This window comes from Hirundo rustica, chromosome 15, assembly GCF_015227805.2.
Source record: "Hirundo rustica isolate bHirRus1 chromosome 15, bHirRus1.pri.v3, whole genome shotgun sequence".
NCBI classification, from domain to species: Eukaryota; Metazoa; Chordata; class Aves; order Passeriformes; family Hirundinidae; genus Hirundo; species Hirundo rustica.
In genome coordinates this window covers 6,414,055-6,431,549 of record NC_053464.1, presented here as the reverse complement: position 1 = coordinate 6,431,549, position 17,495 = coordinate 6,414,055, and the positions used below count along the sequence as shown (strand labels likewise).

At 42.0% G+C, this 17,495-nt stretch overlaps 1 protein-coding gene across 1 annotated transcript in view; it reads left to right on the top strand.

Annotated features, from left to right (window-relative positions):
• Positions 1-5,711: 5,711 nt before the first annotated feature.
• LOC120759796 (uncharacterized) overlaps positions 5,712-17,495 on the top strand; it is a 72,291-nt gene continuing 60,507 nt past the window's right edge. Inside the window, exons 1-7 of the mRNA XM_058422631.1 lie at positions 5,712-5,738; positions 6,390-6,550; positions 7,535-7,605; positions 9,666-9,831; positions 10,742-10,879; positions 11,641-11,830; positions 12,866-12,993. Coding sequence (XP_058278614.1) covers positions 6,539-6,550; positions 7,535-7,605; positions 9,666-9,831; positions 10,742-10,879; positions 11,641-11,830; positions 12,866-12,993 — 705 coding nt within the window. The 5' untranslated portion in view covers positions 5,712-5,738; positions 6,390-6,538. The remainder of the gene's footprint in view (positions 5,739-6,389; positions 6,551-7,534; positions 7,606-9,665; positions 9,832-10,741; positions 10,880-11,640; positions 11,831-12,865; positions 12,994-17,495) is intronic.

Here is a 17,495-nt window from a genome sequence, read left to right as displayed (position 1 = left end):
TTCCATTAGGCTTCTATTTTTATTAGACAGAACTTGAATATGTTCAAATTCTGATGAGGCTTGAACTGAAAGGAAATAAAACTTGTTTTGTCATGCAAAGAGGATCCAAAATCAAAGTTGTTAAAACGAGTAAAAGGCAGCTGATAGCCCTACAAGATGGAGTTGTTAAGCAAATTCAGAGTGGTTTCAAGAAGCTGCTATTTATTGCAGTGATTGTGAAAGCACTTGTGGCAGTCTAGACAAAATGGTTTTTTTAAAGAAATTATTTGTCTACTTAAACCTAGTTAATTATTATTTGTAACTGAGCAGCAGGAGGTCAGTAATGGAGTTAACAGTAATGTCATCCTCAGAGTAAAAACTAAGAAATGAAAGTCCTGTGACATAGGTGTAAAGTTTTTATAGTTCCAGTGATTGCATTTTATAGCAAAGTAACCTTTGTGTTCCTATTTGCCTCATAAGATCTGCAATGTGATATGAATTTATTTTCTTGAGGATTACTTTTAATGTATTTTTTGTGACATGAATACTCTCATGTATGATATGCTGGGTGTGAATCCAGTATCTTAACTTAGTACTTTTTCAAACCAGGACACTAAAAGGTGTGTGTAAAATCTGATTTCAAAGGAAGTGTTTCTTATAACTATTAAAATGGATATTTGTTGGTTGTGGTGTTTTGGTTTTTTTAAAGAACTTGAAAATTTAGTGTTTAAATGGGTAGTTTTGTGGTCTGGAGGTGCTGAAAGTAGCTGCATCCAAGTTGAGAATAAATCAAGAGTGAGTAGGCAGCTTTTTGAAAGTCCTTTTGTGATTGGCTGTTTTGCTTCACACTACAGCTTTGACTTTATAACAAAAAGTTACCCCCAAAAAGCAGCTTCAGTGAGCTCCAGAGGATTATTGCAATTAACAGGGTGTATGACAGACTGCTCTAGGAGTTCAAACTGAATGTGACAGCAAGGGCTTCACAAACACATTAACGAGGAAGAAAAGAAGACAAACCCAAAGCAATTTCCATTTCTTGCTCCCCTCATGGTGCTAGTCTGAGTGCTCTGTGTCTTGGTAACTAGTACAAAAGTTACCTCAGGCATATGCCTCGTAAAATGCTTTTATTGTTCATGAAGTAGGGCTGAAGATTTTTTTTTTCACTCTGGAATAAGAGAATTGTAGAATTGCTAAGGTTGGAAAAGACCTCTGAGATCACTGAGTCCAGCCATCAACCTGCCAGCTCCACCTTTCAGCCTTGTCCCTAAGCACCACACGGACATATTTTCTGAATGCTTCCAGGGATGTAGATTCCAGCACTTCCCTGCACAGCCCGTTCCAATGCCTGACCACTCTTTCAGGCAGCTGAGAGGGAAGGTCCCTCCTGAGACTCCATTTCTCCACCTGAGGCCCCCCAGCTCCTTCAGCTGTTGCTCATCAGTCTTGATGAGGAGTTCCACCGCGCATCTCCGGTCACCTGCAGCAGCTCAATGACCTGCTTGTTGCGAGGGCCCAGAACTGGACACGGGACTGGAGGTGCGGCCCCATCGCCCCGTTTCCCCGCAGCCACCGCTGACCCTTTCGCTCTGCCCTCCGGCTGTGCTGCGGGTTCCCGGGCTGCTCCTCGGCGCTCGTCGGCCGAGTTTGGGAACTGTCTGCCGGGGAGCGGCTGGGTGTCACAGCCCTGGGGCGGACAGGTGGCCCCTCCATCCCTTAATTTCGGCTGGGAAAACACTCTGGAAAGCGTTGGTGCCTCGCAGCACTTTCGCAGCGTTTTCTCCAGGGGTGGGGGGTGTTCGGGCCGCTGTCCCCGGAGCGCTACCCCGGCTGGAGCCCGGTGCCGTGAGGGGCGCTCCGGGAGATGCCCGGTGCCGTGAGGGGCGCTCCGGGAGGTGCCCGGTGCCGTGAGGGGCGCTCCGGGAGGTGCCCGGTGCCGTGAGGGGGACTCGGGACATGCCCGGTGCCGTGAGGGGCGCTCCGGGAGGTGCCCGGTGCTGTGAGGGCCCCCTGGCCGCGGGCTCCGGGCAGTGCCCGGTGCTGTGAGGGGCGCTCCGGGAGGTGCCTGGTGCCGTGAGGGGCGCTCCGGGAGGTGCCCGGTGCCGTGAGGGGCGCTCCGGGAGGTGCCCGGTGCCGTGAGGGGCGCTCCGGGAGGTGCCCGGTGCCGTGAGGGACGCTCCGGGAGGTGCCCGGTGCCGTGAGGGGCGCTCCGGGAGGTGCCCGGTGCTGTGAGGGGGACTCGGGACATGCCCGGTGCCGTGAGGGGCGCTCCGGGAGGTGCCCGGTGCTGTGAGGGCCCCCTGGCCGCGGGCTCCGGGCAGTGCCCGGTGCTGTGAGGGCTCCGTGGGCTCGATTCGGGTCCGTGACCAGGCGGAGCTCCCGGGCACGATGGGGCTGCGAGCGCAGGGAGGCGAAGGTGCGGCGAACACACAGGTGGGTCTGGGACCCTGGCCAAGGGCGCTTCCTCCTGCCTTCGGCTGTTTAGGGTTAAACGTCAATGTTACGATAATATTAATTTATTTGTGGGGCCTATACAAAGCAGACTTTGCCAGTTTGTAACAGCTCAGGCTTTCTTGGCAATAATGGTGAACAGTTCTCAGGTGTCCATGGACAGGCTTAGCCTGTTGTGTGACATGGTACTTTTTATTAAATTCATTTTCCAAACCTAAGTACAGTATCCATTCAAATGGATGAATATTTTTCTGAGACTTACTGTCAGAGTGGGTCTCTTGTGTGTCGTTAAACCAGTGTGTTTGCAACACATGTGCCAGATTTTCTTCCATTTTTTAAGATTATCTAGGACAGCAATGTGCTGGAATTTTCAGGAGATCCTTTTTCTGCCTGTTTTGGGGATGGTGTCTTGTTTTTTTAGAAAAAGCTCGACTGGTGTGAGGTAGGAAAAAATGTTTAAAAGATGTTGAGTTTTGGGCTCCATCCTGCACTTGCCAACTACTACATGAGGGATGTCACATGAGCAAAGTGCACAGGACATTTATGTGATATTTTATCTTAAAGGTTTGACTTCAGTGTGCATTTAAGACCAAGTTGCTATTCAGGCATTTAATTCCATATTTAGATGTTTCAATAAAAACTGCCCCAAATCTGTGCTCTGCTGAAAACAGCTGTTTGAAATGTTTTTATAAAAAAAAAGCCCTAGAGTTTTGTTAGTGAATTTCTTTGTTCTTGGGCCTGTGAAATTGTCAAGATCCAAGTAAGCTCAGATTTATAATTTCTTGAGCATGCTCACAGTACTACCATAAGATATTTTTCTTCATTTTTTATTAATATAGATTCTTCCCTAAGAAATGGTAAGTTACAATGCTAAAACTTGAGATTAAAATGCAAATTAAATTCTTTTAGAAAGCCTGAGTTACACTCTACACTTGGACCAGTGTCATGATAAAGCAGAAATTCTCTCTGATTTCAGTATTGGTGTTCCTACTGACTTTGATGCATATTTTATGCTTTAAAGGTTATTTTTTAAATAGCTATGCAAAATATGTTGAAAAATCTTGTTATATAAACAGTTATATAAACATATCAGATTGATATGAAAACTGGGCAATAATAGTTATTCAAGAAAATAATTGTCACAATATAGCAATTTTCTGGTAAATTAATCATGTTCTTATTTTCCTGCCCAGCTATTAATTTTCCTGCTTCTGTCCATATTGCTGATAGTAGAGCAAGAGCTAAATAACTGCTTACATGGAGTGCATACTATGCCCAGATGAGCTGTATTCTTAAATCAAAAATTAGAATGAATACCAGACTAAGTAGCTTAGCAGGGTAAAAATGGCAAACTCAGTAAGTAATTTTCCACAAAGAAATCTCTGAAGCAGTTTCAAAATGAGAATATTCTGAAAAATCACTGTGAAAGCAGAAGGCTTTCTCAGTTACTGCTTTGGGTTGGTTCTAGGAAATTTGAGCTGCTGAATGAAATACGTCAGTTTGGGTTTTGGGGTTGTGGTGTTTTTTTTTTGGTTTTTTTTTTTTTTTTTTTTTTTTTTTTTTTTTTTTTTTTTTTTTTTTAATTCAGTTTCAAGCCTAGACTGACTCTGAGTTTGACATTTGGTTGGTCAGGGATTTTGATAGAAGGGCCCAGGCTACATCATGGAGTATTTTATTAACTCCTTAGACTGGAATTGCTCTCTCACCTTCTTTGATGTTTGCAAAGCACACTTGAGAAGTTGCTTCCCCGTTAACATTTTTAAGGGTTTAGTGAGCAAATGTTGTGTGATGGAGGAAGTAAGTGCAGGAAAGAGGCCTAAACCTAGAGGGGGAGAGTAGTACCAGTGACTGGGATTGTTATATACATTTCTACTTGTGACTCTTGTTTGAAGTCAAACAGTGGCTCAGCCTGGACCAGAGGGCTTGCAGCGGCAGGGAACAAACGTTTTCCTGCCCACACGGCTTCCCTCGGGAGGCGCTGGCACAGAGGCACAGCTGGGCTGTGGCCACGGCTCCGTGCTGGGAGTGGCCGTCGGTTCTGTTACGTGTGCAGACTGAACGGGGGCTGAGCGCAGGGGAAGTGTGGGAAGAGCCCAGCGCCTGGAAGAGGTGTCTGCCTGGAAGGCCTATGTCTGATGAGTTGTACAAACCAGATTGGCACCAGAAGGGATGGTTCGGTGCTTTTGTGTGTTATTCACCAACAATTTCACCCATTTGGGATTTGGGACTTTGTTTGGTGTGATGAGCTGCCTCGTATGAACTCATTTGCTCCCAATGGAAGCACCTTCCCTTTAGTCCCAAAGCTTTGGCTTTCATTCGGAATGCTCTTTGGTTGATTAATCATCAAGGAGTGATTGCTAGGGTAACTTTTACATTTGTTTATTCAGTTTAAACTCACTGCATGGGATTGTTCTGAGCATTTGCTCTGCTGCCATACACCTAATTTATTTTCCTTGCAGTTTTCTGGGATTTCTAATAGATTAACTCCTCTTTCTCTTCTTTTGCGAAAAGGCTGAAATGCTGTTGGGGATGGGGTCAATGGTTATGTGTGTGTCTGTCTCTTCTCTCTGCTACAACCTCCCCCTCCCCTCTGCAGGCTCCCCTGCCAGAGCCCCTCCTCTGGCTGGAAGAGGGGAGTTGAAATAGTGAGCTCCTGCTTTGTGAAGGAAATTTTCTTTCAGTGCCTTGCTCAGAGGTGCCTTTGAGAGCGGAGCTGATGTGTTTTTGTTAACTTCTGGTCTGAGGAGGTGATTTTGATGGCCACAGGGTTCCCTGCCATCATTTTACTCTGTGCTGTTGTGGCTGGAGCTTCAAGGAGTAAGTAGAAGAAATTGTTCCTCTGTTAAGATTAATTTCTCTCAATGCAGAATACTTCCGCTAAGAAATGTTCTCACTGGCAAAACTTCAGAGAATTATATTGCAGCTTGTAGGTTTGTAGTAATTCTTGCAGCAGCTTTGGATTTTTGGTGTCATGTAGCAGTTTGCTTTACTGAGCTCTTTGGGTGGTACTGGGCAGGTGGGAGAGCACCCTCCTTGGAGAGGATGCGTTAAATAGTGCATCTTCCTCAGCATTCTGGGGAAAGCAACAGAAGTAGTGAGATTGTGTCAGTCTGTATACTTGACAGAAGAACTCATGGATTTATTTATTTGTTTTGAGAACCATGCTTTCAGTAATTTCACTGAAATTCAGAAGCAGCAGATCCGTGCTGAGCTGCACACAAATTTGCAGTGCTTTTCTGTTCTGTTACCTGTCATTGCAGGATCCTCAGAGGGGTTAAGTTATGGAGCTTCCTGTTTTGCAGAATGCACAGGTGAGTAAAACAACATTGTATTCAGGATTTTTATATGATAAGGAGAGAGGGATTTGAAAACTGCCACAGGGATGTAGTGTTCTGAGAAGAATGATACGTATGTCTGAGTGATCAGCATTCATGGAAGTAGCAGAGAAGTTCCACTAAGGTTTACTGGGCCCACACCTGCCTGAGGTTTGCATTCTGTGAACTCTGAAACACTCCTAAGCATTAGAGCTGAGCAAAGGACTAAACCAATGTGGGACTAAGCCTAGCCATGGCCATGAAGAGCAGATCTATTTCATCTTGCTGTGGTGAAGGTCCTGCTTTGCTGCTCTCTGAAAGCTGTTGAAAGAGCATCGTGCTGTAAATGCAGTTCGTTCTTTTTCTGCCCTTGGAAATTAACTTCTTGCCTTGAGGGAAATTGTGAGGTTATATGCCTGGGAGAGGGGAAGTCTTTTCACACTCCCTACAGGAGGGTGAAACATGCAGGGTGCTTTCAGAAACCCAATTTTTTCACTTGAAAGTCCAGGTGGGAAGGGAACCATCTGAATATCCATCCCTTTGCTTATTTCAGTGGCTGAAAGATTAAAAGATAGACAAAAATAGAGAGAAGGGGAAGATTAATAGGCTAAAAAACCACACACCCTTTTTTGTTTGTTTATTTCCTAGGACACAGTGCATCATACTTCCCCAAAAGAGCTAGATACAGCTACAGGTATTCAGCAGTCACCAACACATTCCCACAGGGAAATATTTACAAAAGCAGTGGCATCTCTCTGGAGAGCACAGTGATCATTGAAGTATTGGGGAATTGCCAGATGGTTTTGAAAGTAAGTATTGTCATAATTGAGTGATTGGATGAGCTTATGTAGAATCTTATTTTTCTTTGGGATTATTACTACATTTCAAACATTTGTTTTTTCGTGTAATTGAAAGCCAGTTCTGTTCTGGATCTCATAATTAGAGTTGCAATATTGCTTTGATGCACCACTACTTGAAATTAGGTATTTGCCAGTTTTAAAAGGCAGATTAAGCAAATAGTTGTTTTCTAAGTGGCACAACAGTTTCACTGTTTCGTTGTATGAAGTGCAGAACTGGAGATAAAGCCAGTTCTTGAAAGGAACTTAGTTTACTTAAAAGCACTTTCATATCTGTAGCAGTAATTTTAAAATAGCAAACATTTTAAAGAGAACTTGAAAAACTTAGATGATGTGCTGGATTGGTGCCATTCTGAGCCCAGTGTAAAATTCAGTCTTGTAACGCTCCATTCATCACAACAGGAGATCTGAAAGTGATGAGAGCAACAGGGCAGTTTCAAATCGCAGAGCTTCTCCTGGGGTGAGCCCTGTGATAGGCCCGGTGGAGAACTGCAGTGCGTTAGAACTACAGGGGCAGCAGGGAAAATCAACTTTCAGCTGCCTGGGTTAACAGAGGTTATCAGAGGGGACGATTCATTGGTTTCGCTGGGGGGTTGACATGTGTCTGCTAAATACACACGTACATGAGGCCAACAAAGAAGAGGATAGTTATCCCTGTCCTAGCACATGGATAAAAATTAACTGGTTAGTGGTTTGATAGTGAAAGGGGTATAACAGTGCCGTATAAAATGTGTTCAATAGTGAGTGAAAGTTCATCAGAGAAGAACTTTCTGGAAACTGCCTCAGATATGCCACTGAAGATGTGGCTAATGCAGTTCTGTCGCAACACTGAGCCTTTGTTCATAGTCTGTGATGTTCTGTGTGGATAACCTGATGTGAAAAATCCACAAGTTACTCTTGACAATGAATTATATTGCCTACAATCTTTGCTCCTAGGTGCAAGATGTACAGATTAAGAAAAGTTTTGCATCCAGAGAGGAATCTCTGAAGGAAATGGACAGTCTAAGGTAGAAAACCTTCTAATCTGGTCTGGTTTGGGGTTTTTTTGAAGCTACACAGCTTAGCAGCAGCATGATTGGACATTGTTCATTCTGCTTCATATTCTGTTTAGTTATAGGGTGGGGGTTTTTTTGATTTTTTTTTTTTTATTTTAGGGGGGGTTGTTGGTTTTTTTTTGGGGGGGTTGGGGTTTTTTTGTTTTGTTTATTTATTTGTTTGTTTTTAATGAAGTTTCAGATGTGAACACCATAAGCAAAAATGAGAGAATGAGAGGCATTTGGTCCAAACAGGTTTTTCTTCAATGTAACTTTCATCCCTTTGTATGTAAAACCATCTGGGCAAATTATTAATTATTCTGAGTACAAATCAGCAGGCCTCCAGCAGCACATGTGGATCACAGCTCTCAGAGCTGCAGATGTTACTTTTACAAACTCTTTGAGTTTTACAGTACATTTCAAAAGTTCTTGGTTTAGAAGATTCTCATAAGGCAAAATGTTGTGGTTTCTTTCGTCCAGGGCATTTATATTTCACTTATTTGTCTGATGGGATTTTCTTCCTTTTCTGTCTTTGGGTTTAGTAGCTCCTTCATAACATATGTCAGTGTGTTTCTTACTGACTTGCCAAGGTAGAGTCTCCTGTGTAGATGGCTGTACAAAAAGATCTCAAACTGTGGAAGTCTGGCATTTTCCCAGAGAGCTGATGCTTCTTGTGTCATCAAAAAAAAGAGCACTTCTGTTGTCTGATTGAGCTCAGCTTGTAATCTTCCTCTTTGTCCTGCCACTTGGATTCTCAGCCTTTAAACAACACTGAGAGCTGAGGTAATTGACTCAATTCAAAGGGTCAAAAAGAGCAAGCTTGGAGTAAATGCATTGCTTTTTGTATTCATCAGGAAGAACTTTGTGTTCTCTCTATGGGCAGTGGTATCAGAGTTCAAATGAGTGTACAGGCACATCTTCTGTGAAGTTATTTGCAAGATTTTCGTAGCAGTAAGAGCAGTTGTGTATTGTTCTTTGCAGAGAAGCAAAAAAGGAGAGGTAGCAAAGAAAGCATTCAGTGAAGCTTGGCTATTCAAAATAATTATTCAGACAAGTGAGCCTTATTAGCATTTGCCTCAGCCTATTGTGAATATACAGTAGTCTAGCTTGTCCTCTGAACATGCATGTAATTTCCACAGATAGTAGCAAAAACAGGCTCAGTTGCCTAGGAGTTCAGAAACCCTTATCCTGTATGCCCAGTCTCTTCTGGAAGGACTTGATCCAGATGTTGATCTGTTAAAGTTTTATCTCTTTGTGACCCGATTGATTAGCTGAATCGTTAGCACCCCAGTTAAGGTGCAGATGAACTGTCTAGCTCCCTGCATGAGAGCTGACCACTGGGCTGCTGTAGAATTCTTCCTTTGGATGGTTAGGTTTTCTCCATTTAGAGGGAAAATATATGATCAAAGTCTGTTATATTAGGAGTGAAAATCAGCGTTAAAAAATGGTCCCTTGGAAAGGTAGAAAACACTGCAGTCTCAATCTGGGATAGCAAAAGCCATTAGGAAGTGTACTAACAGCAGAGATTGGGGAATAATTTTGGGATAGAGCCCAAGTAGGCACACCTAGCAGAGCAGGAAGATACAGGTTCATTAGGAAGCAATTGTTCTTGTGTGCATCACAGCTGAAGAGGCATGGTGCAGTTACTTTGCAGTTCACACATGCCTACCAAAGCTAAAGGCACCCTGAATCATAAAATGGAATTTCTCTCTTAATTAAACAAGAATCATTTCCATTAAGTACATTTACTTGTAAATAATTTCCCAGGACTGCTTTTATTAAGTGTTACAGTTATGTTGAGGATGCTGTGATTATCTTGAGAAGATTTGTTTTTAGGGCTTCACAGGGCTTTTTCAAGGGCTCCTTGGGTTAGGCTGAATTTATGAAGAATAGAGGCTTACTGTAAAGAATGGAGACACAGAGTGAGACAGATCCATTGCTGAAGAACGGCTCTGTTGAGGAAAATCTCAGTCTAATGTTATAAATTGACTTGCACTCTTTGAAGCAAGAAATGATAAACTCTTTTATCACAGGAAAATACTAGAACAGCATCCTCTTCATTTTTCTTTCCATGATGGGAAAGTTCTGAAGCTCTGTCCTGTGAGGGGTGAACAGACCTGGGCACTGAACATCAAGCGAGGCATTCTCAGTGTCCTGCAGACAGCACAAGAATTCCCTGCTGGTGCCATTGTGGAGGAGGTGAGACTGTCAGTCATGCTCTGAGGTGATTCTTAGCTCTTGTACACGTTAAGTCTACTCCACTTGTAAATAAATAAAGGGTTTTGTCACCTGGTTCAGCAGACAGTGGCAGTCATCTGATTGTTTCTTGTAGTGAATGTTCTAAAATTGTCTATAATTTGCATTCTTGTTGAACCTTGGAATCCAGTATTTGGCTACCTGAGTTCTAGTGCCAGGGCTTTACCTGTTCTATGAAGAAAATACAATATTCATAATTAATGATCAATTTTTGTTACTTTTTCATAAATTTCAGAAGGTTTTAAAATCAATATTCTCAGAGCTCTTTGCAATTATTTCAATACTTAAGCTCATTTTCTGCTGTGTAGCACTGAAACAATAGTCCAGCATACCCTGCTGTCACCTGAGTGTGTGCATGGATGCAGTTGACACACCTCAAGGGCTGCAGTTCTCTTGTGAAGAGCTGTCTCTAGGCTGATCTTCAGCATGATGAGCACTGCCTCATTCTCAGGCTGCTGCTGTGTGTCAGTGCTTAAAGAGATGTTCTGCAGTAGGGCTTGGCACACCCATGCCCAACTGAAGTTACTCTGCCTAGTGTAATGCCCTTCTGAATTAATGCTTCCCTGCATGCACACAAAATCTTATATGAAAAAGCATATGTCTGTAAATGATCTGATTCAGAACAACACAGTAAAATTGAACAAACCAACAGAGCCTGGCTACTATAAACTTGACTAACATCTTTAAAATTATTTGCCTTTTCATGGCTTTTTGTGGTGTTCTGCAAGGGCGAATTTAGATCTCTGTTGTTATTACCAAAAAAGTAATTATTAAAACTAATTGCAATAACCTACGCTACCTCCTTGTATTTTATGTGTGCATATGTGATTCCACAGTGTATGTTTGTTACTAGGTGGATGTCCTGGGAATATGCCCAACCAGGTACCGGCGAAAGGGTCCCATTCTTGTAAAGACAAAGGACTTAAACCTCTGCTCCCATCGCTCTTCTGGTTTGACTTCTGTGCAGTCTGTTGTTCTTCCTCATGTGTCAGTAAGTTTTGGGGAATGACATTGACTCCTGCGTTTGACTTATTTGAAGAGAGTGTCTTGAGTTCTTAGCAAAGAAATGCTGAATATTATTCTCCCTGTAATGTCTGTTACTCACAGAATTTTTTTTAATGCAAGTTTGCATTGTAGTTGATAAATGTTATAGTATAAATGGAAGAGGTTGTTAGGCACCTGGATTGAACTCTCATTAAAATATATTATAGAGGCAAACTGAAAATAGACCATGGAAGAGAGGAATAGAGAGATGTGAGTAAGAAAAAATGCATTAGAAGAAGAAAGTTATTATTTGTTGAAAACTTTGGAAAGATAGAAACTTTTCTAAATGCCAGACTTGCAGCTTTCCACTGTTGACAGAAAATACAGTCAATGTTTGTATATTGTTCTATTTTTATCAGGTGAATATTTCCTGTTTCTTGTATTGTAGTAGCTATTCATGATTTACCATCCTTTTGCTTTTTTCTCCTTTGCTGACCAAAAATATCTGATTAACTTTGAGGCTTTGTGAACTAAAATGAGTTTACACCATTTGATGCTGACAGTTAATAGAGGGGGTTTTTTCAGTGATGAAAAGCTAGGCTAAAATAAGGAGTGCATTAACCTCCACAGGCTGGGCACTGTCAGAGGTGTAGGCAAGAGACTTCCCACTGTCCCAGAACTGGAATCCTCTGTGAAGGTGGGAGAGGAAGGATTGGGCGGGCTGACACAGGTCATCAAGAATCTTCCTGAAGTATCTGTTCTTCTCAGCCTGAACAGCAGATCCTGTCCTCCCAGCTGGAATGTGTCCAGAGCATTAAGGACGGGGTCCTGGAGGAGGCCAGATGTACCGAGTCCGACCGCACAACGCTGTTCCCTCAGCAGGGCAGCGGGGCAGAGACACAGACACAGTCTGCACTCAAACTCCTGCAAGTGGAAACAGAGACACTCTACAATAAAGGTAACTATGGTTCTGCTAAAGTAAAGTAAATTTATTACCTAGAAAAATATTGTGACTTTGTCTTGTCTGTAAGAACTCTTTGCATCCATGATTTTCACCTTTAATGTATTAAACTGCTTTAAAGTGGGTGTTTTTACAGGCTGGGCTGAGCTGTCCCTTCTTTGAGGGCTTGGGCCTACTGTAACAAAACTGTGTGGTTCTCCAAAGCTGGGTGGGTTTCCAAAAGTGACCATCTGTAGCTGTAAAACTCCTCTTTATCTGCTTTCCGTACCTAGTGCCCTTGTCTGCTGAGCATCAGCCTTCCCAGGTCTGTGGGCAATTCCTAGTTTTTATATGAATGGAACCTAAATAATTGCGTGTCCTAATGGAACTAAGGACATGCCATGTCTGAGAACTGTTTTACTTTTCACTCCTTTCTCTGTGTGTTTTTCTTTAGGAAAATTATTTTACTGAAGTCAACAGGTGACGTGCCTGAGGAATGATTTCAAAGTTGAACTTCAAATGCTGAGGAACATGGTTTTTGTTTTCTAAATAGTTGTTCGGTTCTTTTTTAAAAGGAACCCCCAGATTTCTAGGTCACTTTGTTTATAATTATACTCACATAAGATGATAGGATTCTTCCTCAGGAAGAGGTTCAGAGCCAAGCTTGGCACCTAGATCTCCTGTTGACTTTTGGGTGACTGAAGTGTGGGACTAGTGATTAGATGATATTGGAAAAGGTGATGAATGTAAAGTAGCGGGGCCATACTAAGAGATGAATGGATGGAAAATAGGGGATTTTTTTCATTTGTATCATTGTCTTGTTTCTCTGACTCTTTCTTTTAGGTCACATTTGTCTTTATTCTGTTGTGTTCTTAAATTCAAGCTGACTGCAGGCATTCATATTCATCCCTTAGCTGTACTGAGCCTAGAGAGACTCTTGCAGGGAGAAATAAAGGCTCAGAGAGAAACTTTCCCCTTGCATATAGGATTAATAATAGCAAATGGCCAGCAATCGCCAGAGATGTGATTTTTCCTTTATGTTCCTTTTTCCAGGGGACTCTGAGGATCTGTATGTGACCAACATCCTCTATGAAAGGGAGGTAACTAAGAGGGAAGTCACTGGGGCAGAAGTGAATGAACTGGTGTGGAAGCTTTGCTTAGCACACAGTGCAAGTTATGAGGTAAGCTCTACACACAGCCTCTGCTTCCTTGGGAGGCTCTTTGTCGGCTCCTACACAAATAAGAGGTGACCAGGAGAGCAGCAGTTTTGAAATACTGAAGCCTTCCATTGTTTTGGACATTTTTAAATGTGGAATTAGAGAAAGAGAAAATGCTTTGAAATGTAATTTTCTTACATAAACAGTAAATCACACTGAGGAGTTAAAACATCCTGTAGCCCCCTGAATATTCAGCAAAAACAATTTTGAAGTATATTCTAAATTAATCTGAAAGAAAATGTCCCAAATTTTTGTTTCTCTGTGAAAAAACAGAAACATAAAAAGTATTGGTTTGGGTTATCACTGGCAATTATGATACCTTATTGTAAGCTTTAGTGTGTAATACTACCCCTGGTAGTGCTGTTTGCTCCGTGTTTATTGGAGTTCTGCCATCCTTATATTGCCTCATGCCCTCAAAACAGTTTGCACATGCAGCCCTGGCCTCTGGGTCTTGGCTGGTGGGTTCCTTGTGCTTCTGGTGAACTTTTCTAACAACTATCATGTTTCCTGGGGGTGCTGCAGAGGGAATCCCTGCCCCCTAGACCATTTTCATTGGTGAATGCTGCTAAGGTAGGGTGGAATCTTCTGGTCACGTGGAACAAGCAGTGGCTTAAATATTTTTTATGGTGACCATCATTCTAGATGAGGGTCTGCCTGTCTCCTTAGCTCACTTGGGTCTTGTATTTTTTGTTGCCACTGGAAGCAGCTGAATTAGTCAGTAATTGTCACTGTGTTTGAAATTAAGATCCCTATCTCTGAAATTCAGAGATTATCATTATTATAACCTGTTAGGTTATAAAGAACACCTGTTATGTACAATACAGAAGGATCAACAGATGATGGTGCTTAATGACTGTTCACCTGAGATCAACTGAGGGCAAACAGAGGACACCTCATATCCCATTATCCTTCAAATGGAGTGGTTCTTGCTAGTAGTGAAGTTCCTGCAGAGAAAAATAAAGGAAAAATTGTAAATGGGAAAACAGAAGAAAACACTCTTTAAGTCATTTTTGTTTAGGATATTACTAGAAAGCAAGGATGGTCTAATGGGAAAGGTACTAAACAGGGCATTGGTCCCTCCATGAATTTGTCACTGATGAGTTTAGTCAGCTCATTTCTGATATATTCCCAGTTCTCCAAGGTTCTTGTTTTGTTAGATTGTTTCTATTTTGGAGCAAGGTTATTTCCTGTGCAGAGGGGCTGAGATTTTTCCTGTAAATGCACATAGGTAGAAGTGATATTAACAGAAAGCTTCAGAGCCAGCATGGAAGGCACTCACCTTCCTTTGTTTAGATTAAGTCCCATGTCAAAGAACAGAAGCTCTTCCTGTCCTTCCCCTGGGCTAGACACAGATACTGAGGGATGGAGGAGAGGCTTTATGGGGACTGGAGAAAAGTGCAGTGCTGGATTGCAGCTCTGCAGTGATAGCCTGGGCGTGTTCATCTTCCTCTTAGTACTACCTGTGATTCATGAGCACACGTGGGTGTTGATGTTTTGTGTGTGACTTCAGGGGAAGGCACAGGGTGGAGCAGGATAAGTCGCAGCTGCTGAAGCAAGCACCTTCAGCTGTGATAAATTCCAGCCCCAGACCTTATTCCCAACCTGTTAAATGGTGATCACAGTCTGACCTGCTACCACAGCCTGACAAAAGCCTGGGCACAGGGTTGAGGAGAAAGCAGCAGGTGCCCTTTGTGGGTGTTGCAATATTTGGGATAGATTTCTGTCTCGGGGTTATAATCAGGTCTGCCATCTCTTTTAGCTGCATGCTATGGGATTGGGGCTAAGGAGGGCTAAGAGAGCCATGTAGAAATGGTTGGTGGTAATATAGAATAAAATCAGCCTGTTGGGGATGGATAATACTTAATTCCATGTGGTTGTCAGTGTTACAGCAGTATGAAATGGCATTTAGACACAGACTAGAGGGTCACATACTGCCTGGAAAATGTTGAAGAAAGAAATTACTGCAGCAGACCTGAGTAACTTTCTCTCAATCCTACCTTCCATGGAACACTCTTAATTCAGTGTCTTTGAAAGAATGGTAGATAATTTTCCCAGTAACAGTGGGATATCACTTCTGCCTACAAAGAGGCCTACTGGCTTCATGTGTGGGAAATTTGTTTTTTAAATCACTAAGATTAGCACAAGTGGCTACTGTCTGTGCCACTGCCTAAAGGAGAGGTGAATAATTCATCATGTGCCCGTCCCAGCACAGGGTTTGATTGGTTGTCAACCATTTTCACTGTTTCAGGGTGTTCTTTCTGTGTGACAAGACATTTCAAAGAGAATCTTTATCATCCTGCATTTCAACCAATAAAATGTCCTTTGGGCCAAGAAAGGAGTTATGGGAATGCCCACAGTGTTGCTTGGGAGACAGCTGCACAGTTATGCATGTAGAGCTTGTTTGTCCCTTTATTGTTTGACTCTGAATGAGGTGAGATTATGCATTTCTTTCAGGACACAAAACCAAGAATAAATGGAAGGGAAAATCTCCAACTCTGGGGAAAACAGTGAAGGGATGAGAAAATGGAGGTGGAGATGGTGTCATTTCCAAGGAAGCAAAGTTGTTGTTTAATTTTTTAATGCTATTATGAGACAAGATTGAATTTCAATGTGGATGTAGATTAGCTAATGGACCATTAAGTGAACAAGCTGCCTACTGACAAAGAATGGAAAAAAGGATGGGGAGAAGGGACCTCTCTTGAGAGAGGCTGGAGAGAAGCCTGTCACACCGCTTCTGCTGATGCTGCATTTCCAGTGACTGGCTGGGTTTTGGTGCCTGATCAGTAGCTCTGGTGAATGTGGCTGTGTATGCACGGAGCAAGGTGGGTGAGAGTTTGTCAGATTTGCTTTGCCTTGCTCCTGGACCCCAGTCTGACACAGATAGTTTACTTTCAGGGCATGATTTTTTTTTTTTTTCCTTGTAAGGCATTCTAATTGCTTGCTTTTAATTAGTGGTGGTTTTGTTTGTTTGTTTATTTGTTTTTTAATATGGCAGGTCTGCAGGTAGAAGGAAAACCAAGCTTCTATGTAGAATAAAAGCCAGGCTTTCTTATGTTTCTTTCAGAGGTGGGAATGGGAGTCAGATTTGAACATAGTTTGTTATTTTGATAATACAAATAGAGGAATTTGCAATGACAGCTCAATTTCAGTGCAGTCAACCTTAAAAAATAAAAACAGCCCACCTAGTCAGACAGTTCATTCTAAAGCTTTATTATTAGAAAGTATAAATATCTGCTTCTGTGCAAAATTTTGCACAGAGTTATTAGATAAGAGCTTGTCTAGTCAGCAGGTGTGAAGCAGAATGAAGTCAGTTTACAGTCTAAAATTGTATCACCTGAAAGTACATCAGTCTGGGAGTTTTATTTGACCTGTGCTGCAGCTCCAGCTGATGGGCCACCTGGGCTGAGCAGCAGCTGCACACACAGATCCTTGTGATGAGATCTGTGAGGGTCCCCAGTCCCCCAGTGCATTTACCTGTGGAGAAATGCACATAAGTCTTAAGCTTTAGAAATACTTCTAAAAAATTACATAAAACACAGTTCTCTGAATATTTTATAGACCACAAAATGTAATCTATTTCACTAGCTCCATAGTTTCCAGGCTTGTAATTTCTTTTAAAAGTTGACCTTAGTGGTAATGATGGGATAGAATGGAATAGAAGGGAATGAATGTGGATCTATCTGAATTTTAGGTATGAAATTATAAGTGGTAACAGAATTAATACGTAGGAGGGGCTTCACATATGAGAACAAATTTAATTTGATGAAATTATATATTATTTCTAAAAAGAATATAAATCCCCACAGAATAAAAACATAAACTATATCTATATTGGATCTGACAAATTACTCCATCAACAAAACAGTAAAAAATTACTCAGACTTCTTACTGAAAGACAGCTTCTTGTTACAGTTACTTGTGAAAGTGGTTGGCAGTCTTAAATTAAAATTGAATGCTGGCACTGGTTTATTCAATGTTTTCACTGGTTTTGGGAGTAACTTCAGGAAGGAAGGTCAGGAAGTCAAAGTAGGTCTGTCCCCAAACCTTTGGAAATGTGACATAGTAGAATTAGACTTTGTTTGTATGATTTTTACATGAGGAAAAATGTTTTCTTTGGAACCTGAAATTTAGTCCTATGTCTATGCCTTTCACATCTGAGGTGAATAAAGCATTGAGCTGAACCTGACATGGACCATGTTTAAAACTTACACATTATAAAGTTCAGTTAACATGAACATACAAGATACTGCATTGAACATTCTGCTAATTTTTCAAGTAATGAGACCTATCTTCTTTTTTGAACTTTGGATCAGGTCTCAGAGGAATACATCCATGTGCTGTTTAGCCTTTAAAATGCCAGGTAAAATAGCTGCTGTATGATGTAACAATTCCTCTTAGAGAGAACAGCTCTTCTGCCTCTTGTTTCCAGCCAGTCCTGTGCTGCCTGCAGAGAGAGGTAAGGGCAG